This window comes from Cetorhinus maximus, unplaced genomic scaffold (assembly GCF_964194155.1).
Source record: "Cetorhinus maximus unplaced genomic scaffold, sCetMax3.hap1.1 HAP1_SCAFFOLD_1354, whole genome shotgun sequence".
In the NCBI taxonomy this organism is placed as follows: Eukaryota; Metazoa; Chordata; class Chondrichthyes; order Lamniformes; family Cetorhinidae; genus Cetorhinus; species Cetorhinus maximus.
In genome coordinates, this window is record NW_027597295.1 from 51,382 (window position 1) to 74,615 (window position 23,234).

General features: G+C 47.7%; 1 protein-coding gene across 1 annotated transcript in view; it reads left to right on the forward strand.

Annotated features, from left to right (window-relative positions):
- The window catches only part of LOC144676101 (AMP deaminase 1-like), a 70,508-nt gene that overhangs the window by 35,175 nt on the left and 12,099 nt on the right, over positions 1 to 23,234 (forward strand). The window contains exons 3-4 of the mRNA XM_078536614.1: positions 15,086 to 15,251; positions 17,634 to 17,847. Of these exons, the coding sequence (XP_078392740.1) occupies positions 15,086 to 15,251; positions 17,634 to 17,847 (380 nt within the window). The remainder of the gene's footprint in view (positions 1 to 15,085; positions 15,252 to 17,633; positions 17,848 to 23,234) is intronic.

The following is a 23,234-nucleotide window of genomic DNA, read 5'->3' on the forward strand; positions in this document are numbered from 1 at the left end:
AGTGTTCCTTCACACCCGGGCTCTCACACGTTCACTGAAATCACGATTAAAGGAGTGTTCCTTCACACCTGGTCTCACACAAACACTGAAATCCTTATTAAAGGAGTGTTCCATCGCACCCGGGCTCACACACAGACACTGAAATCACTATTAAAGGAGTGTTCCTTCACACCCGGGCTCTCACACATGCACTGAAATCACGATTAAAGGAGTGTTCCTTCACACCCAGACTCTCACACATGCACTGAAATCACTATTAAAGGAGTGTTCCATCACACCCGGGCTCACACACACACACTGAAATCACTATTAAAGGAGTGTTCCTTCACACCCGGACTCACACACACACACACACACACACACTGAAATCACTATTAAATGAGTGTTCCTTCACACCCAGACTCACACACACTGAAATCACTATTAAAAGAGTGTTCCTTCACACCCAGACTCACACACACTGAAATCACTATTAAAAGAGTGTTCCTTCACACCCAGACTCACAAACACTGAAATCACTATTAAAGGAGTGTTCCTTCACACCCAGACTCACACACACACTGAAATCACTATTAAAAGAGTGTTCCTTCACACCCAGACTCACACACACTGAAATCACTATTAAAAGAGTGTTCCTTCACACACAGACTCACAAACACTGAAATCACTATTAAAAGAGTGTTCCTTCACACCCAGACTCACACACACTGAAATCACTATTAAAGGAGTGTTCCTTCAAACAAAGACACACACGCACTGAAATCACTATTGAAAGAGTGTTCCTTCACACCCAGACTCACACACACTGAAATCACTATTAAAGGAGTGTTCCTTCACACCCAGACTCACACACACTGAAATCACTATTAAAGGAGTGTTCCTTCACACCCGGACTCACACACACTGAAATCACTATTAAAGGAGAGTTCCTTCACACCCGGGCTCTCACACATGCACTGAAATCACGATTAAAGGAGTGTTCCTTCACACCCAGACTCTCACACATGCACTGAAATCACTATTAAAGGAGTGTTCCATCACACCCGGGCTCACACACACACACTGAAATCACTATTAAAGGAGTGTTCCTTCAAACCCGGACTCACACACACTGAAATCACTATTAAAGGAGTGTTCCTTAACACCCGGGCTCACACACACACTGAAATTGCTATCAAAGGAGTGTTCCTTCACACCCGGGCTCACACACACACTGAAATCACTATTAAAGGAGTGTTCGTTGAAACCCGGGCTCACACACACACTGAAATCACTATTAAAGGAGTGTTCCTTCACACCCGGACTCACAGACACACACACACTGAAATCACTATTAAAGGATTGTTCCTTCACACTCGGACTCACACACACACTGAAATCACTATTAAAGGATTGTTCCTTCACACCCAGGCGCACACACACACTGAAATCACTATTAAAGGAGTGTTCCTTCAAACAAAGACACACACGCACTGAAATCACTATTAAAAGAGTGTTCCTTCACACCCAGACTCACACACACTTAAATCACTATTAAAAGAGTGTTCCTTCACACCCAGACTCACACACACTGAAATCACTATTAAAAGAGTGTTCCTTCACACCCAGACTCACACACACTGAAATCACTATTAAAGGAGTGTTCCTTCAAACAAAGACACACACGCACTGAAATCACTATTAAAAGAGTGTTCCTTCACACCCGGGCTCACACACACACTGAAATCACTATTAAAGGAGTGTTCCTTCACACCCGGGCTCACACGCACTGAAATCACTATTAAAGGAATGTTCCTTCACACCCGGGCTCACAGACACACACACACTGAAATCACTATTAAAGGAGTGTTCCTTCACACCTGCGCTCACACACACACAGAAATCACTATTAAAGGATTGTTCCTTCACACCCAGGCTCACACACAGACTGAAATCACTATTAAAGGAGTGTTCCTTAACATCCGGACTCACACACACACGCTGCAATCAATATTAAAGGAGTGTTCCTTCACACCCGGACTCACACACAGACTGAAATCACTATTAAAGGAGTGTTCCTTCTCACCCGGACTCACACACACACTGAAATCACTATTAAAGGAGTGTTCCTTCACACCCGGACTCACACACACACTGAAATCACTATTAAAGGAGTGTTCCTTCACACCCGGACTCACAGATACACAAACACTGAAATCACTATTAAAGGAGTGTTCCTTCAAACCCGGACTCACACACACAGAAATCAATATTAAAGGAGTGTTCCTTCACACCCGGACTCACACACACAGAAATCAATATTAAAGGAGTGTTCCTTCAAACCTGGACTCTCACACATGCTGAAATCACTATTAAAAGAGTGTTCCTTCACACCCAGACTCACACACACTGAAATCACTATTAAAGGAGTGTTCCTTCACACCCGGACTCACACACACTGAAATCAATATTAAAGGAGTGTTCCTTCACACCCGGACTCACACACACTGAAATCAATATTAAAGGAGTGTTCCTTCACACCCGGACTCACACACACTGAAATCACTATTAAAGGAGTGTTCCTTCACACCCGGGCTCTCACACGTGCACTGAAATCACGATTAAAGGAGTGTTCCTTCACACCTGGTCTCACACAAACACTGAAATCCTTATTAAAGGAGTGTTCCATCGCACCCGGGCTCACACACAGACACTGAAATCACTATTAAAGGAGAGTTCCTTCACACCCGGGCTCTCACACATGCACTGAAATCACGATTAAAGGAGTGTTCCTTCACACCCAGACTCTCACACATGCACTGAAATCACTATTAAAGGAGTGTTCCATCACACCCGGGCTCACACACACACACTGAAATCACTATTAAAGGAGTGTTCCTTCAAACCCGGACTCACACACACTGAAATCACTATTAAAGGAGTGTTCCTTAACACCCAGGCTCACACACACACTGAAATTGCTATCAAAGGAGTGTTCCTTCACACCCGGGCTCACACACACACTGAAATCACTATTAAAGGAGTGTTCGTTCAAACCCGGGCTCACACACACACTGAAATCACTATTAAAGGAGTGTTCCTTCACACCCGGACTCACAGACACACACACACTGAAATCACTATTAAAGGATTGTTCCTTCACACTCGGACTCACACACACACTGAAATCACTATTAAAGGATTGTTCCTTCACACCCAGGCGCACACACACACTGAAATCACTATTAAATGAGTGCTCCTTCACACCTGGTCTCACACACACACTGAAATCACTATTAAAGGAGTGTTCCTTCACACCCAGTCTCACACACACACTGAAATCACTATTAAAGGATTGTTCCTTCAAACCCGGACTCACACACACTGAAATCACTATTAAAGGATTGTTCCTTAACACCCGGACTCATACACACACTGAAATCACGATTAAAGGAGTGTTCCTTCACACCCGAGCTCACAAACACACACACTGAAATCACTATTAAAGGAGTGTTCCTTCACACCTGGGCTCACACACACACTGAAATCACTATTAAAGGAGTGTTCCATCACACCCGGGCTCACACACACACACTGAAATCACTATTAAAGGAGTGTTCCTTCACACCCAGGATCTCACACATGCACTGAAATCACAATTAAAGGAGTGTTCCTTCACACCCGGGATCTCGCACATGCACTGAAATCACTATTAAAGGAATGTTCCTTCACACCCGGACTCACACACACACAGAAATCGCTATTAAAGGAATGTTCCATTACACCCGGACTCACACACACACACTGAAATCACTATTAAAGGAGTGTTCCTTCACACACGGGATCTCACACATGCACTGAAATCGCTATTAAAGGAGTGTTCCTTCACACCCAGGCTCACACAGACACTGAAATCACTATTAAAAGAGTATTCCTTCACACTCGGACTCACACACACTGAAATCACTATTAAAGGAGTGTTCCTTCACACCCGGACTCTCACAGACACAGAAATCACTATTAAAGGAATGTTCCTTCACACCCGGACTCACACACACACAGAAATCACTATTAAAGGAGTGTTCCATCACACCCGGGCTCACACACACACACTGAAATCACTATTAAAGGAGTGTTCCTTCAAACCCGGACTCACACACACTGAAGTCACTATTAAAGGAGTGTTCCTTAACACCCGGGCTCACACACACACTGAAATCGCTATCAAAGGAGTGTTCCTTCACACCCGGGCTCACACAAGCACTGAAATCACTATTAAAGGAGTGTTCCTTCACACCCGGACTCACAGACACACACACACTGAAATCACTATTAAAGGATTGTTCCTTCACACTCGGACTCACACACACACTGAAATCACTATTAAAGGATTGTTCCTTCATACCCAGGCGCGCACACACACTGAAATCACTATTAAATGAGTGCTCCTTCACACCTGGTCTCACACACACACTGAAATCACTATTAAAGGAGTGTTCCTTCACACCCGGTCTCACACACACACTGAAATCACTATTAAAGGATTGTTCCTTCAAACCCGGACTCACACACACTGAAATCACTATTAAAGGATTGTTCCTTAACACCCGGACTCATACACACACTGAAATCACTATTAAAGGAGTGTTCCTTCACACCCGAGCTCACAAACACACACACTGAAATCACTATGAAAGGAGTGTTCCTTCACACCCGGGCTCTCACACACACACTGAAATCACTATTAAAGGAGTGTTCCTTCACACCTGGGCTCACACACACACTGAAATCACTATTAAAGGAGTGTTCCATCACACCCGGGCTCACACACACACACTGAAATCACTATTAAAGGAGTGTTCCTTCACACCCAGGATCTCACACATGCACTGAAATCACAATTAAAGGAGTGTTCCTTCACACCCGGGATCTCGCACATGCACTGAAATCACTATTAAAGGAGTGTTCCTTCACACCCGGACTCACACACACACAGAAATCGCTATTAAAGGAGTGTTCCATTACACCCGGACTCACACACACACACTGAAATCACTATTAAAGGAGTGTTCCTTCACACACGGGATCTCACACATGCACTGAAATCGCTATTAAAGGAGTGTTCCTTCACACCCAGGCTCACACAGACACTGAAATCACTATTAAAAGAGTATTCCTTCACACTCGGACTCACACACACTGAAATCACTATTAAAGGAGTGTTCCTTCACACCCGGACTCTCACAGACACAGAAATCACTATTAAAGGAATGTTCCTTCACACCCGGACTCACACACACACAGAAATCACTATTAAAGGAGTGTTCCATCACACCCGGGCTCACACACACACACTGAAATCACTATTAAAGGAGTGTTCCTTCAAAACCGGACTCACACACACTGAAATCACTATTAAAGGAGTGTTCCTTAACACCCGGGCTCACACACACACTGAAATCGCTATCAAAGGAGTGTTCCTTAACACCCGGGCTCACACACACACTGAAATCGCTATCAAAGGAGTGTTCCTTCACACCCAGGCTCACACAAGCACTGAAATCACTATTAAAGGAGTGTTCCTTCACACCCGGACTCACAGACACACACACACTGAAATCACTATTAAAGGATTGTTCCTTCACACTCGGACTCACACACACACTGAAATCACTATTAAAGGATTGTTCCTTCATACCCAGGCGCACACACACACTGAAATCACTATTAAATGAGTGCTCCTTCACACCTGGTCTCACACACACACTGAAATCACTATTAAAGGAGTGTTCCTTCACACCCAGTCTCACACACACACTGAAATCACTATTAAAGGATTGTTCCTTCAAACCCGGACTCACACACACTGAAATCACTATTAAAGGATTGTTCCTTAACACCCGGACTCATACACACACTGAAATCACGATTAAAGGAGTGTTCCTTCACACCCGAGCTCACAAACACACACACTGAAATCACTATTAAAGGAGTGTTCCTTCCCACCCGGGCTCACACAAGCACTGAAATCACTATTAAAGGAGTGTTCCTTCACACCCGGGCTCACACACACACACACAATCAAATCACTATTAAAGGAGTGTTCCTTCACACCCGGACTCACACACACACTGAAATCACTATGAAAGGAGTGTACCTTCACACCCGGCTCACACACACACTAAAATAACTATTAAATAAGTGTTCCTTTACACCCGGCTCACACACACACACAGAAATCACTATTAAAGGAGTGTTCCTTCACACCCGGACTCACACAGACACTGAAATCACTATTAAAGGAGTGTTCCTTCACACCCGGGCTCACACACACAGTAATCACTATTAAAGGAGTGTTCCTTCACACCCGGGCTCATACACACACTGAAATCACTATTAAAGGAGTATTCCTTCACACCCGGGCTCACACACACAGAAATCACTATTAAAGGAGTGTTCCTTCACACCCGGGCTCACACACACAGAAATCACTATTAAAGGAGTATTCCTTCACACCCGGGCTCACACACACACAGAAATCACTATTAAAGGAGTGTTCCTTCACACCCGGGCTCACACACACACACACTGAAATCACTATTAAAGGAGTGTTCCTTCACACCCGGGCTCACACACACACATACTGAAATCACGATTAAAGGTGTGTTCCTTCACACCCGGGCTCACACACAGACACACAGAAATCACTATTAAAGGATTGTTCCTTCACACCCAGGCTCACACACACACTGAAATCACTATTAAAGGAGTGTTCCTTAACATCCGGACTCACACACACACGCTGAAATCACTATTAAAGGAGTGTTCCTTCACACCCGGACTCACACACACACTGAAATCACTATTAAAGGAGTGTTCCTTCACACCCGGACTCACACACACACTGAAATCACTATTAAAGGAGTGTTCCTTCACACCCGGACTCACACACACACTGAAATCACTATTAAAGGAGTGTTCCTTCACACCCGGACTCACACACACTGAAATCACTATTAAAGGAGTGTTCCTTCACACCCAGACTCACACACACTGAAATCACTATTAAAGGAGTGTTCCTTCACACCCGGGCTCACAAACACTGAAATCACTATTAAAGGAGTGTTCCTTCAAACAAAGACACACACGCACTGAAATCACTATTAAAGGAGTGTTCCTTCACAACCGGGCTCACACACACTGAAATCACTATTAAAGGAGTGTTCCTTCGCACCCGGACTCACACACACTGAAATCACTATTAAAGCAATGTTCCTTCACACCCGGGCTCACAGACACACACACACTGAAATCACTATTAAAGGAGTGTTCCTTCACACCCAGGCTCACACACAGACTGAAATCACTATTAAAGGAGTGTTCCTTCACACCCGGACTCACACACACACTGAAATCACTATTAAAGGAGTGTTCCTTAACATCCGGACTCACACACACACGCTGCAATCACTATTAAAGGAGTGTTCCTTCAAACCCGGACTCACACGCACTGAAATCACTATTAAAGGAGTGTTTCTTCACACCCGGACTCACACGCACTGAAATCAATATTAAAGGAGTGTTCCTTCACTCCCGGGCTCACACACACACTGAAATCACTATTAAAGGAGTGTTCCTTCTCACCCGGACTCACACACACACTGAAATCACTATTAAAGGAGTGTTCCTTCACACCCGGACTCACACACACACTGAAATCACTATTAAAGGAGTGTTCCTTCACACACGGACTCACAGATACACACACACTGAAATCACTATTAAAGGAGTGTTCCTTCACACACGGACTCACAGATACACACACACTGAAATCACTATTAAAGGAGTGTTCCTTCAAACCCGGACTCACACGCACTGAAATCACTATTAAAGGAGTGTTCCTTCACACCCGGACTCACACACACACTGAAATCACTATTAAAGGAGTGTTCCTTCACACCCGGACTCACAGATACACAAACACTGAAATCACTATTAAAGGAGTGTTCCTTCAAACCCGGACTCACACACACAGAAATCAATATTAAAGGAGTGTTCCTTCAAACCCGGACTCTCACACATGCTGAAATCACTATTAAAAGAGTGTTCCTTCACACCCAGACTCACACACACACTGAAATCACTATTAAAGGAGTGTTCCTTCACACCCGGACTCACACACACTGAAATCAATATTAAAGGAGTGTTCCTTCACACCCAGACTCACACACACTGAAATCACTATTAAAGGAGTGTTCCTTCACACCCGGGCTCTCACACGTGCACTGAAATCACGATTAAAGGAGTGTTCCTTCACACCTGGTCTCACACAAACACTGAAATCCTTATTAAAGGAGTGTTCCATCGCACCCGGGCTCACACACAGACACTGAAATCACTATTAAAGGAGTGTTCCTTCACACCTGGGCTCTCACACATGCACTGAAATCACGATTAAAGGAGTGTTCCTTCACACCCAGACTCTCACACATGCACTGAAATCACTATTAAAGGAGTGTTCCATCACACCCGGGCTCACACACACACACTGAAATCACTATTAAAGGAGTGTTCCTTCAAACCCGGACTCACACACACTGAAATCACTATTAAAGGAGTGTTCCTTAACACCCGGGCTCACACACACACTGAAATCGCTATTAAAGGAGTGTTCCTTCACACCCGGGCTCACACAAGCACTGAAATCACTATTAAAGGACTGTTCGTTCAAACCCGGGCTCACACACACACTGAAATCACTATTAAAGGAGTGTTCCTTCACACCCGGACTCACAGACACACACACACTGAAATCACTATTAAAGGATTGTTCCTTCACACTCGGACTCACACACACACTGAAAACACTATTAAAGGATTGTTCCTTCACACCCAGGCGCACACACACACTGAAATCACTATTAAATGAGTGCTCCTTCACACCTGGTCTCACACACACACTGAAATCACTATTAAAGGAGTGTTCCTTCACACCCGAGCTCACAAACACACACACTGAAATCACTATGAAAGGAGTGTTCCTTCACACCCGGGCTCTCACACACACACTGAAATCACTATTAAAGGAGTGTTCCTTCACGCCTGGGCTCACACACACACTGAAATCACTATTAAAGGAGTGTTCCATCACACCCGGGCTCACACACACACACTGAAATCACTATTAAAGGAGTGTTCCTTCACACCCAGGATCTCACACATGCACTGAAATCACAATTAAAGGAGTGTTCCTTCACACCCGGGATCTCGCACATGCACTGAAATCACTATTAAAGGAGTGTTCCTTCACACCCGGACTCACACACACACACAAATCGCTATTAAAGGAGTGTTCCATTACACCTGGACTCACACACACACACTGAAATCACTATTAAAGGAGTGTTCCTTCACACACGGGATCTCACACATGCACTGAAATCGCTATTAAAGGAGTGTTCCTTCACACCCAGGCTCACACAGACACTGAAATCACTATTAAAAGAGTATTCCTTCACACTCGGACTCACACACACTGAAATCACTATTAAAGGAGTGTTCCTTCACACCCGGACTCTCACAGACACAGAAATCACTATTAAAGGAATGTTCCTTCACACCTGGACTCTCACACACACAGAAATCACTATTAAAGGAGTGTTCCTTCACACCCGGGCTCACACAAGCACTGAAATCACTATTAAAGGAGTGTTCCATCACACCCGGGCTCACACACACACACTGAAATCACTACTAAAGGAGTGTTCCTTCAAACCCGGACTCACACACACTGAAATCACTATTAAAGGAGTGTTCCTTAACACCCGGGCTCACACACACACTGAAATCGCTATCAAAGGAGTGTTCCTTCACACCCGGGCTCACACAAGCACTGAAATCACTATTAAAGGAGTGTTCCTTCACACCCGGACTCACAGACACACACACACTGAAATCACTATTAAAGGATTGTTCCTTCACACTCGGACTCACACACACACTGAAATCACTATTAAAGGATTGTTCCTTCATACCCAGGCGCACACACACACTGAAATCACTATTAAATGAGTGCTCCTTCACACCTGGTCTCACACACACACTGAAATCACTATTAAAGGAGTGTTCCTTCACACCCAGTCTCACACACACACTGAAATCACTATTAAAGGATTGTTCCTTCAAACCCGGACTCACACACACTGAAATCACTATTAAAGGATTGTTCCTTAACACCCGGACTCATACACACACTGAAATCACGATTAAAGGAGTGTTCCTTCACACCCGAGCTCACAAACACACACACTGAAATCACTATGAAAGGAGTGTTCCTTCACACCCGGGCTCTCACACACACACTGAAATCACTATTAAAGGAGTGTTCCTTCACACCTGGGCTCACACACACACTGAAATCACTATTAAAGGAGTGTTCCATCACACCCGGGCTCACACACACACACTGAAATCACTATTAAAGGAGTGTTCCTTCACACCCAGGATCTCACACATGCACTGAAATCACAATTAAAGGAGTGTTCCTTCACACCCGGGATCTCGCACATGCACTGAAATCACTATTAAAGGATTGTTCCTTCACACCCGGACTCACACACACACAGAAATCGCTATTAAAGGAGTGTTCCATTACACCCGGTCTCACACACACACACTGAAATCACTATTAAAGGAGTGTTCCTTCACACACGGGATCTCACACATGCACTGAAATCGCTATTAAAGGAGTGTTCCTTCACACCCAGGCTCACACAGACACTGAAATCACTATTAAAAGAGTATTCCTTCACACTCGGACTCACACACACTGAAATTACCATTAAAGGAGTGTTCCTTCACACCCGGACTCTCACAGACACAGAAATCACTATTAAATGAATGTTCCTTCACATACGGGCTCACACACACACAGTGAAATCACTATTAAAAGAGTGTTCCTTCACACCCGGACTCACACGCACTGAAATCACTATTAAAGGATTGTTCCTTCACACCCCGGCTCACACACACACACTGAAATCACTATTAAAGGAGTGTTCCTTCACACCTGGTCTCACACACACACACAGAAATCACTATTAAAGGAGTGTTCTTTCACACCTGGGCTCACACACACACACAGAAATCACTATTAAAGGAGTGTTCCTTCACACCCGGACTCTCACACACACTGAAATCACTATTGAAGGAGTGTTCCTTCACACCCGTTCACACACACACTGAAATAACTATTAAATAAGTGTTCCTTTACACCCGGCTCACACACAGACACAGAAATCACTATTAAAGGAGTGTTCCTTCACACCCGGACTCACACAGACACTGAAATCACTATTAATGGAGTGTTTGTTCACACCCAGACTCACACACACAGAAATCACTATTAAAGGAGTGTTCCTTCACACCCGGGCTCACACACACACACACAATCAAATCACTATTAAAGGAGTGTTCCTTCACACCCGGACTCACACACACACTGAACTCACTATGAAAGGAGTGTTCCTTCACACCCGGCTCACACACACACTAAAATAACTATTAAATAAGTGTTCCTTTACACCCGGCTCACACACACACACAGAAATCACTATTAAAGGAGTGTTCCTTCACACCCGGACTCACACAGACACTGAAATCACTATTAAAGGAGTGTTCCTTCACACCCGGGCTCACACACACAGAAATCACTATTAAAGGAGTGTTCCTTCACACCCGGGCTCATACACACACTGAAATCACTATTAAAGCAGTATTCCTTCACACCTGGGCTCACACACACAGAAATCACTATTAAAGGAGTGTTCCTTCACACCCGGGCTCACACACACAGAAATCACTATTAAAGGAGTATTCCTTCACACCCGGGCTCACACACACACAGAAATCACTATTAAAGGAGTGTTCCTTCACACCCGGGCTCACACACACACACACACTGAAATCACTATTAAAGGAGTGTTCCTTCACACCCGGGCTCACACACACACATACTGAAATCACTATTAAAGGTGCGTTCCTTCACACCCGGGCTCACACACACACACACACTGAAATCACTATTAAAGGAGTGTTCCTTCACACCCGGGCTCACACACACACACACAGAAATCACTATTAAAGAAGTGTTCCTTCACACCTGGGCTCACACACATACTGAAATCACGATTAAAGGAGTGTTCCTTCACACCCGGGCTCACACACACACTGAAATCACTATTAATGGAGTGTTCCTTCACACCCAGGCTCACACACCCACACTGAAATCACTATTAAAGGAGTGTTCCTTCACACCCGGACTCTCACACACACACTGAAATCACTATTAATGGAGTGTTCCTGTACAGCTGAACTTTCACATGTCATTCATTCTCCCCTTGCTGACCCCCCAGTCTATTTCTTACTGCTCTCTCTGTCTCATGATCCCACTCCCCTCTCTGTTTCTCCCCTCTCAGCCATCAGTCTCTCCCTCCCTCCTCTTCCTCATTCTATTTTCCCCCTAATTTTTTCTCTTCATCACAGAGGAAGCCATTGAGCCCATTCTGTCTGCACCGGGCTCTCCAAATGAGCAGTATGATCGAGGGCCATTGCCCTGCCTTTTCCCCGTACCCCAGCACATTGTTTCTGTTCAAATCATCATCTGATACCCTCTTGAATGCCTCGATTGAACCTGCCTCCACCACACTTCCAGGCAGTGCATTCCAGACCTCAACCACTCGCTGTGTGAAAAAGTTTTTTCATATTTTACATATTTGCTTCTTTTGCAAATCACTTGAAATCTGTACCCTCTCGTTCATGATCCTTTTACCAGCGGGAACAGCTTCTCCCTATCGACTCTGTCCAGCCTCCTCATGATTTTGAACATCTCTGTCAAATCTCCTCTCTGCCTTCTTCTCTCCAAGGAGAACAGTCGCAACCTCTCCAATCTATCTTCATAACTGAAGTTTCTCATCCTTGAACCATTTTTGTAAACCTATTCTGCACTCTCTCCAATGTGTTCACATCCTTCCTATAATATAGCGCCCAGAACTGTACACAGTATTCCAGCTGAGGTCTAACGAGTATCTTATATAAATTCAGCATAACCTCCTTGTTCTTGTCCATATTAATAAAGCCCAGGATACCAAATGCTTTATTAACTGCTCTCTCCACCTGTCCTGCCACCTTCAATGATCTATGCACATATACACCCAGGTCTTTCTGCTCCTGCACCCTCTTCACAGTTTCACCCCTTAAATTATATTGTCTGACCATGTTCCTCCTACCAAAATGAATCACCTCACACTTCTCCACATTGAACTTCATCTGCCACCTATCTGCCCACTCCACCAACTTGTCTATGTCCTCCTGAAGTTCACCATCCTCCTCGCAGTTTACAACACTCCCAAGCTTTGTATCATCCACAAACTTTGAAATTGTCCCCTGCACACCAAGATCTAGATCATTAATATATATCAGGAAAAACAAGGGTCCCAATACCGACCCCTGGGGAACTCCACTACAAACCTTCATCCAGCCCGAAAAATATCCATTCACCATTAGTCTCTGCTTCCTATTTTTCAGCCAATTTTGTATCTACATTGCAACTGTCCCTTTTATTCCATGGGCAATAACTTTTCTCACAAATCTGTTGTGTGGCACTTTATCTAATGCCTTTTGAAAGTCCATTAGGGAAGGAAACAGTTAAAGAAGTTCAATTGCTAGTTATTAGGTTGATTAACTAAGTACCCACTTGGTTGTATAAAAGCTGAGACCAGTGGAGAGTTTAATGATAAGCAATAAAACTCTGTCCGAGGGAATCTGTCTTGGTTTCAGTCTTCATTTCTAAACAACTATTGGATCTTTACACTGTGCACCACATCAACAGCGTTACCCTCATCGAGCTTTTCTGTTACCTCCTCAAAAAATAGTTAAACACGATTTCCCCTTTAGAAATCCATGCTGGCTCTTCCTTATCAACCCACATTTTTCCATGTGACTACTAATTCTATCCCAAATTACTGTTTCTAGAATCCCAAATAATTGTCCCTAGAATCTTGCCCATCACTGAAATTAAACTGACTGGTCTGCAATTGCTGGGCTTATCCTTATAACCTTTTTTGAACAAGGGTGTAATGTTTGCAATTCTCCAGTCCTCTGGCACCTCCCCTGCATCTAGGGAAGACCCTATTAGAATTCTCTTCCCCTCTGGCTTTTTTTTCACTCCTTTCCTCCTCCTCCCTCTGTCTGACTGTCCCCTTCTCTCACTTACCCCTCCCTGTCTGTCTTTCGCACTCTCTCTCCTTCCCTCTTCTCCCTGTCCGACCATCCCCAGCTCTCCTAAATTCTCTCTCTCTCTTCTTCCCTTTGCTCTGTGTTTGTCTTTCCCTCTTTCACTCCCTCTCTCCTCCTCCTCTTTTTCCTCTCTTCCTTTTCCTTTCTCTGTCTCTCTCCAGAACTACTTTCACTTTACCTCTATCGCTCTCTCATCTAACAGACTCTTTCTCTGTCTGTCTATTGCTCCATTTCTCTGTCTTCCTGGCTCTGTTTCTCTCTCTCGGGCTGCGGTGCTTTTTCAGTGCCTGTCTCTGTCGGACGTTTTATTGAACTGCCTGTGTCATAGCTGCCTCCAGACGTCCCCGTCTGGCAGAGGTCACATGACTATACGGCAAGCCAGGTAGTACGCTTAGTGATGATTGTGTTTCAAAACCCAAACACTCTGTGTGTTTCTCTTTTTCTCTCTCTCTCTCTCCTTCTCCATCTTGTCTGGCTCTTTCTCTCTCTCTCTCTCTCTCTGTGCTTCTTCCTCTTTCTCTATCTCCCTTTCTTTCCCTCTCTCCCCACCCCCCACTCCTTCTTTATCTGTCTCCCCTCTTTCTCTCCCTCTGTCTCTCTTTCTCTCTCTCTATCTCCTTCTCCCACCACCCCCCACCCGCTGTCTGGCTCTCTCTCTCTCTCTTATTGTGCTTCTGCCTCTCTCCCCATCTCCCTTTCTTTCCCTCTCCCCTTTTTCTCTCCCCCCTCTTTGACGACCTCTCACCATCTCACCCGTTCTTTCAATGCTGCCTGTCTCATTCTCTCCCCTGCCTTCTTTCCCTTACCCCAGGTGGCCAGGAGTGAGCTGCAACCCATCCTGCAGAAGCTGCTCACCGCCCTGGAGATTCGAGAGAAGTATATGCACCGCTCTCTACAGAGGTTCCCCCGCAGCACGGCACAGGTCCTCAGGGAAGTCAGCGGTCGGTCCTGGACGGAGGAGCAAGATGTGCAGCCAGGTATGAAGACAGTCTGCTAGGCCGAGGCCTCTGAAAGAATCAGGAAACAATAACCAGGGCAGAGACACCGGCACTGTACCAGCCCTGGCTCGAAGTTGACCGTGGGTGTAATGTGGGAGACACACTGTCAGCGGAATGTAGAGGGAGCTTTACTCTGTATCTAACCCCGTGCTGTACCAGTGCTGGGAGTGTTTGATGGGGACAGTGTAGAGGGAGCTTTACTCTGTATCTAACCCCGTGCTGTACCAGTGCTGGGAGTGTTTGATGGGGACAGTGTAGAGGGAGCTTTACTCTGTATCTAACCCCGTGCTGTACCTGTGCTGGGAGTGTTTGATGGGGACAGTGTAGAGGGAGCTTTACTCTGTATCTAACCCTGTGCTGTACCTGTCCTGGCAGTGTTTGATAGGGACAGTGTAGAGGGAGCTTTACTTTGTATCTAACCCCGTGCTGTACCTTTACTGGGAGTGTTTGATGGGGACAGTGTAGAGGGAGATTCACTATGTATCTAACCCCGTGCTGTATCTGTCCTGGGAGTGTTTGATGGGGGGACAGTGTAGAGGGAGCTTTACTCTGTATCTAACCCCGTGCTGTACCTGTCCTGGGAGTGTTTGATGGGGACAGTGTAGAGGGAGCTTTACTCTGTATCTAACCCCGTGCTGTACCTTTCCTGGGAGTGTTTGATGGGGACAGTGTAGAGGGAGATTTACTCTGTATCTAACCCCGGGCTGTACCTGCCCTGGGAGTGTTTGATGGGGACAGTGTAGAGGGAGATTTACTCTGTATCTAACCCCGTGCTGTACCTGTCCTGGGAGTGTTTGATGGGGACAGTGTAGAGGGAGCTTTACTCTGTATCTAACCCCGTGCTGTACCTGCCCTGGGAGTGTTTGATGGGGACAGTGTAGAGGGAGCTTTACTCTGTATCTAACCCCGTGCTGTACCTGTCCTGGGAGTGTTTGATGGGGACAGTGTAGAGGGAGATTTACTCTGTATCTAACCCCGTGCTGTACCTGCCCTGGGAGTGTTTGATGGGGACAGTGTAGATGGAGCTTTACTCTGTATCTAACCCCGTGCTGTACCTGTCCTGGGAGTGTTTGATGGGGACAGTGTAGAGGGAGCTTTACTCTGTATCTAACCCCGTGCTGTACCTGTCCTGGGAGTGTTTGATGGGGACAGTGTAGAGGGAGATTTATTCTGTATCTAACCCCGTGCTGTACCTGCCCTGGGAGTGTTTGATGGGGACAGTGTAGATGGAGCTTTACTCTGTATCTAACCCCGTGCTGTACCTGTCCTGGGAGTGTTTGATGGGGACAGTGTAGAGGGAGATTTACTCTGTATCTAACCCCGTGCTGTCCCTGCCCTGGGAGTGTTTGATGGGGAAAGTGTAGAGGGAGATTTACTCTGTATCTAACCCCGTGCTGTACCTACCCTGGGAGTGTTTGATGGGGACAGTGTAGAGGGAGCTTTACTCTGTATCTAACCCCGTGCTGTACCTGTCCTGGGAGTGTTTGATGGGGACAGTGTAGAGGGAGATTTACTCTGTATCTAACCCCGTGCTGTACCTGTCCTGGGAGTGTTTGATGGGGACAGTGTAGAGGGAGATTTACTCTGTATCTAACCCCGTGCTGTCCCTGCCCTGGGAGTGTTTGATGGGGAAAGTGTAGAGGGAGATTTACTCTGTATCTAACCCCGTGCTGTACCTACCCTGGGAGTGTTTGATGGGGACAGTGTAGAGGGAGCTTTACTCTGTATCTAACCCCGTGCTGTACCTGTCCTGGGAGTGTTTGATGGGGACAGTGTAGAGGGAGATTTACTCTGTATCTAACCCCGTGCTGTACCTGTCCTGGGAGTGTTTGATGGGGACAGTGTAGAGGGAGATTTACTCTGTATCTAACCCTGCATTCGAGCTGCCCGGGGAGCACTTGACATAAGGGCCCTGAGAGTAATTGTTGGATCACCACTGAGCTGAGATAAGCAGACTAGCTGGGATCCTCCTGCACTGTACTGCACCAGGAGTAAGAACAGCAAACATAATACTGAGGGAGTGCTGCACTGTTGGAGGGTCAGTACTGAGGGAGTGCTGCACTGTTGGAGGGTCAGTACTGAGGGAGTGCTGCACTGTTGGAGGGTCAGTACTGAGGGAGTGCTGCACTGTTGGAGGGTCAGTACTGAGGGAGTGCTGCACTGTTGGAGGGTCAGTACTGAGGGAGCGCTGCACTGTTGGAGGGTCAGTACTGAGGGAGCGCTTTCAGAGTGCTATGTTAACTCATGGGACCCGGACCCCAGTGAGTGAGGGAGGGAGGGGAGGCTCCTCTTTGGGAGAGTCTCCAAAGCTTTACCTTAGGCCTCGCTCAGTCTGATCTGCTCTTTCCCGTGTCCCCTTAGAGTTCACCTGTTATCCTGCGGACGTGTTGAAGGCTCTGAGTGTGGAGGGCCTTCCTGACGACCTCTCCTACGGGCTGGAGATGAGGAATGGCATCATCACGCTTCTGGACTCCGCTGGGAACCTGTACACGCCGGCTTCTCTCCACTACCCTGATCATTCGGAATACACCAAGGACCTGAAGTCCGTACTGGAGCTCATCTCGAATGGGCCTCTGTAAGCAGCTATCACTGGGATTTGGACCAGGAACGTATCCCTAAATTGCAGCTCCTCACTGGGATGTGGAGCAGGAACATAGTCCTCAATCCCAGCTCCTCACTGGGATGTGGAGCAGGAGTTATCCCTCAATCCCAGCTCCTCACTGGGATGTGGAGCAGGAGTTATCCCTCAATCCCAGTTCCTCACTGGGATGTGGACCAGGAGTTATCCCTCAATCCCAGTTCCTCACTGGGATGTGGAGCAGGAGTTATCCCTCAATCCCTGATGCTCTCTGGGATGTGGAGCAGGAGTTATCCCTCAATCCCAGTTCCTCACTGGGATGTGAAGCGGGAGTTATTCCTCAATCCCAGCTCCTTACTGGGATGTGAAGCGGGAGTTATCCCTCAATCCCAACTCCTCACTGGGATGTGAAGCGGGAGTTATCCCTCAATCCCAGCTCCTCACTGGGATGTGAAGCGGGAGTTATCCCTCAATCCCAGCTCCTCACTGGGATGTGGACCAGGAGTTATCCCTCAATCCCAGCTCCTCACTGGGATGTGAAGTGGGAGTTATCCCTCAATCCCAGCTCCTCATTGGGATGTGGACCAGGAGTTATCCCTCAATCCCAGCTCCTCTCCGGGATGTGGAGCAGGAGTTATCCCTCAATCCCAGCTCCTCACTGGGATGTGGAGCAGGAGTTATCCCTCAATCCCAGTTCCTCACTGGGATGTGAAGCAGGAGTTATCCCTCAATCCCAGCTCCTCACTGGGATGTGGAGCAGGAGTTATCCCTCAATCCCAGCTCTTCTCTGGGATCTGGAGCAGGAGTTATCCCTCAATCCCAGCTCCTCTCTGGGATGTGAAGTGGGAGTTATCCCTCAATCCCAGTTCCTCTCTGGGATGTGAAGTGGGAGTTATCCCTCAACCCCAGTTCCTCACTGGGATGTGAAGCAGGAACTATCCCTCAATCCCAGTTCCTCTCTGGAATGTGAAGCAGGAACTATCCCTCAATCCCAGATCCTCTCTGGGATGTGAAGCAGGAACTATCCCTCAATCCCAGCTCCTCACTGGGATGTGAAGCGGGAGTTATCCCTCAATCCCAGTTCCTCTCTGGGATGTGAAGTGGGAGTTATCCCTCAACCCCAGTTCCTCTCTGGGATGTGGAGCAGGAACATAGTCCTCAACCCCAGTTCCTCTCTGGGATGTGGAGCAGGAACATAGTCCTCAACCCCAGTTCCTCACTGGGATGTGGAGCAGGAACATAGTCCTCAATCCCAGTTCCTCACTGGGATGTGGAGCAGGAGTTATCCCTCAATCCCAGTTCCTCACTGGGATGTGAAGCGGGAGTTATTCCTCAATCCCAGCTCCTCACTGGGATGTGAAGCGGGAGTTATCCCTCAATCCCAACTCCTCACTGGGATGTGAAGCGGGAGTTATCCCTCAATCCCAGCTCCTCACTGGGATGTGAAGCGGGAGTTATCCCTCAATCCCAGCTCCTCACTGGGATGTGGACCAGGAGTTATCCCTCAATCCCAGCTCCTCACTGGGATGTGAAGTGGGAGTTATCCCTCAATCCCAGCTCCTCATTGGGATGTGGACCAGGAGTTATCCCTCAATCCCAGCTCCTCTCCGGGATGTGGAGCAGGAGTTATCCCTCAATCCCAGTTCCTCACTGGGATGTGAAGCAGGAGTTATCCCTCAATCCCAGCTCCTCACTGGGATGTGGAGCAGGAGTTATCCCTCAATCCCAGCTCTTCTCTGGGATCTGGAGCAGGAGTTATCCCTCAATCCCAGCTCCTCTCTGGGATGTGAAGTGGGAGTTATCCCTCAATCCCAGTTCCTCTCTGGGATGTGAAGTGGGAGTTATCCCTCAACCCCAGTTCCTCACTGGGATGTGAAGCAGGAACTATCCCTCAATCCCAGTTCCTCTCTGGAATGTGAAGCAGGAACTATCCCTCAATCCCAGCTCCTCTCTGGGATGTGAAGCAGGAACTATCCCTCAATCCCAGCTCCTCACTGGGATGTGAAGCGGGAGTTATCCCTCAATCCCAGTTCCTCTCTGGGATGGGAAGTGGGAGTTATCCCTCAACCCCAGTTCCTCTCTGGGATGTGGAGCAGGAACATAGTCCTCAACCCCAGTTCCTCTCTGGGATGTGGAGCAGGAACATAGTCCTCAACCCCAGTTCCTCACTGGGATGTGGAGCAGGAACATAGTCCTCAATCCCAGTTCCTCACTGGGATGTGGAGCAGGAGTTATCCCTCAATCCCAGTTCCTCACTGGGATGTGGAGCAGGAGTTATCCCTCAATCCCAGCTCCTCTCTGGGATGTGGAGTGGGAGTTATCCCTCAATCCCAGTTCCTCTCTGGGATGTGGACCAGGAGTTATCCCTCAATCCCAGCTCCTCACTGGGATGTGAAGTGGGAGTTATCCCTCAATCCCAGCTCCTCTCTGGGATGTGAAGTGGGAGTTATCCCTCAACCCCAGCTCCTCTCTGGGATGTGAAGTGGGAGTTATCCCTCAACCCCAGTTCCTCACTGGGATGTGAAGCAGGAACTATCCCTCAATCCCAGTTCCTCTCTGGGATGTGAAGCAGGAACTATCCCTCAATCCCAGCTCCTCTCTGGGATGTGAAGCAGGAACTATCCCTCAATCCCAGCTCCTCACTGGGATGTGAAGCGGGAGTTATCCCTCAACTCCAGTTCCTCTCTGGGATGTGGAGCAGGAACATAGTCCTCAACCCCAGTTCCTCACTGGGATGTGGAGCAGGAACATAGTCCTCAACCCCAGTTCCTCTCTGGGATGTGGAGCAGGAACATAGTCCTCAACCCCAGTTCCTCTCTGGGATGTGGAGCAGGAACATAGTCCTCAACCCCAGTTCCTCACTGGGATGTGGAGCAGGAACATAGTCCTCAATCCCAGTTCCTCACTGGGATGTGGAGCAGGAGTTATCCCTCAATCCCAGTTCCTCACTGGGATGTGGAGCAGGAGTTATCCCTCAACCCCAGTTCCTCACTGGGATGTGGAGCAGGAGTTATCCCTCAATCCCAGTTCCTCACTGGGATGTGGAGCAGGAGTTATCCCTCAATCCCAGCTCTTCACTGGGATGTGAAGTGGGAGTTATCCCTCAATCCCAGCTCCTCTCTGGGATGTGGAGTGGGAGTTATCCCTCAACCCCAGCTCCTCTCTGGGATGTGAAGTGGGAGTTATCCCTCAACCCCAGTTCCTCACTGGGATGTGAAGCAGGAACTATCCCTCAATCCCAGCTCCTCACTGGGATGTGAAGCAGGAACTATCCCTCAATCCCAGCTCCTCACTGGGATGTGAAGCGGGAGTTATCCCTCAATCGCTGATGCTCTCTGGGATGTGGAGCAGGAGTTATCCCTCAATCCCAGTTCCTCACTGGGATGTGAAGCGGGAGTTATTCCTCAATCCCAGCTCCTCACTGGGATGTGGACCAGGAGTTATCCCTCAATCCCAGCTCCTCACTGGGATGTGGAGCAGGAGTTATCCCTCAATCCCAGTTCCTCACTGGGATGTGGAGCAGGAGTTGTCCCTCAACCACAGTTCCTCACTGGGATGTGAAGCGGGAGTTATCCCTCAATCCCAGTTCCTCTCTGGGATGTGAAGTGGGAGTTATCCCTCAACCCCAGTTCCTCTCTGGGATGTGGAGCAGGAACATAGTCCTCAACCCCAGTTCCTCTCTGGGATGTGGAGCAGGAACATAGTCCTCAACCCCAGTTCCTCACTGGGATGTGGAGCAGGAACATAGTCCTCAATCCCAGTTCCTCACTGGGATGTGGAGCAGGAGTTATCCCTCAATCCCAGTTCCTCACTGGGATGTGGAGCAGGAGTTATCCCTCAATCCCAGCTCCTCTCTGGGATGTGGAGTGGGAGTTATCCCTCAATCCCAGTTCCTCTCTGGGATGTGGACCAGGAGTTATCCCTCAATCCCAGCTCCTCACTGGGATGTGAAGTGGGAGTTATCCCTCAATCCCAGCTCCTCATTGGGATGTGGACCAGGAGTTATCCCTCAATCCCAGCTCCTCTCTGGGATGTGGAGCAGGAACTATCCCTCAATCCCAGCTCCTCTCTGGGATGTGAAGCAGGAACTATCCCTCAATCCCAGCTCCTCACTGGGATGTGAAGCGGGAGTTATCCCTCAATCCCAGTTCCTCTCTGGGATGTGAAGTGGGAGTTATCCCTCAACCCCAGTTCCTCTCTGGGATGTGGAGCAGGAACATAGTCCTCAATCCCAGTTCCTCACTGGGATGTGGAGCAGGAGTTATCCCTCAATCCCAGTTCCTCACTGGGATGTGGAGCAGGAGTTATCCCTCAATCCCAGCTCCTCTCTGGGATGTGGAGCAGGAGTTATCCCTCAATCCCAGCTCTTCTCTGGGATCTGGAGCAGGAGTTATCCCTCAATCCCAGCTCCTCTCTGGGATGTGAAGTGGGAGTTATCCCTCAATCCCAGTTCCTCTCTGGGATGTGAAGTGGGAGTTATCCCTCAACCCCAGTTCCTCACTGGGATGTGAAGCAGGAACTATCCCTCAATCCCAGTTCCTCTCTGGAATGTGAAGCAGGAACTATCCCTCAATCCCAGCTCCTCTCTGGGATGTGAAGCAGGAACTATCCCTCAATCCCAGCTCCTCACTGGGATGTGAAGCGGGAGTTATCCCTCAATCCCAGTTCCTCTCTGGGATGTGAAGTGGGAGTTATCCCTCAACCCCAGTTCCTCTCTGGGATGTGGAGCAGGAACATAGTCCTCAACCCCAGTTCCTCTCTGGGATGTGGAGCAGGAACATAGTCCTCAACCCCAGTTCCTCACTGGGATGTGGAGCAGGAACATAGTCCTCAATCCCAGTTCCTCACTGGGATGTGGAGCAGGAGTTATCCCTCAATCCCAGTTCCTCACTGGGATGTGGAGCAGGAGTTATCCCTCAATCCCAGCTCCTCTCTGGGATGTGGAGTGGGAGTTATCCCTCAATCCCAGTTCCTCTCTGGGATGTGGACCAGGAGTTATCCCTCAATCCCAGCTCCTCACTGGGATGTGAAGTGGGAGTTATCCCTCAATCCCAGCTCCTCTCTGGGATGTGAAGTGGGAGTTATCCCTCAACCCCAGCTCCTCTCTGGGATGTGAAGTGGGAGTTATCCCTCAACCCCAGTTCCTCACTGGGATGTGAAGCAGGAACTATCCCTCAATCCCAGTTCCTCTCTGGGATGTGAAGCAGGAACTATCCCTCAATCCCAGCTCCTCTCTGGGATGTGAAGCAGGAACTATCCCTCAATCCCAGCTCCTCACTGGGATGTGAAGCGGGAGTTATCCCTCAACTCCAGTTCCTCTCTGGGATGTGGAGCAGGAACATAGTCCTCAACCCCAGTTCCTCACTGGGATGTGGAGCAGGAAC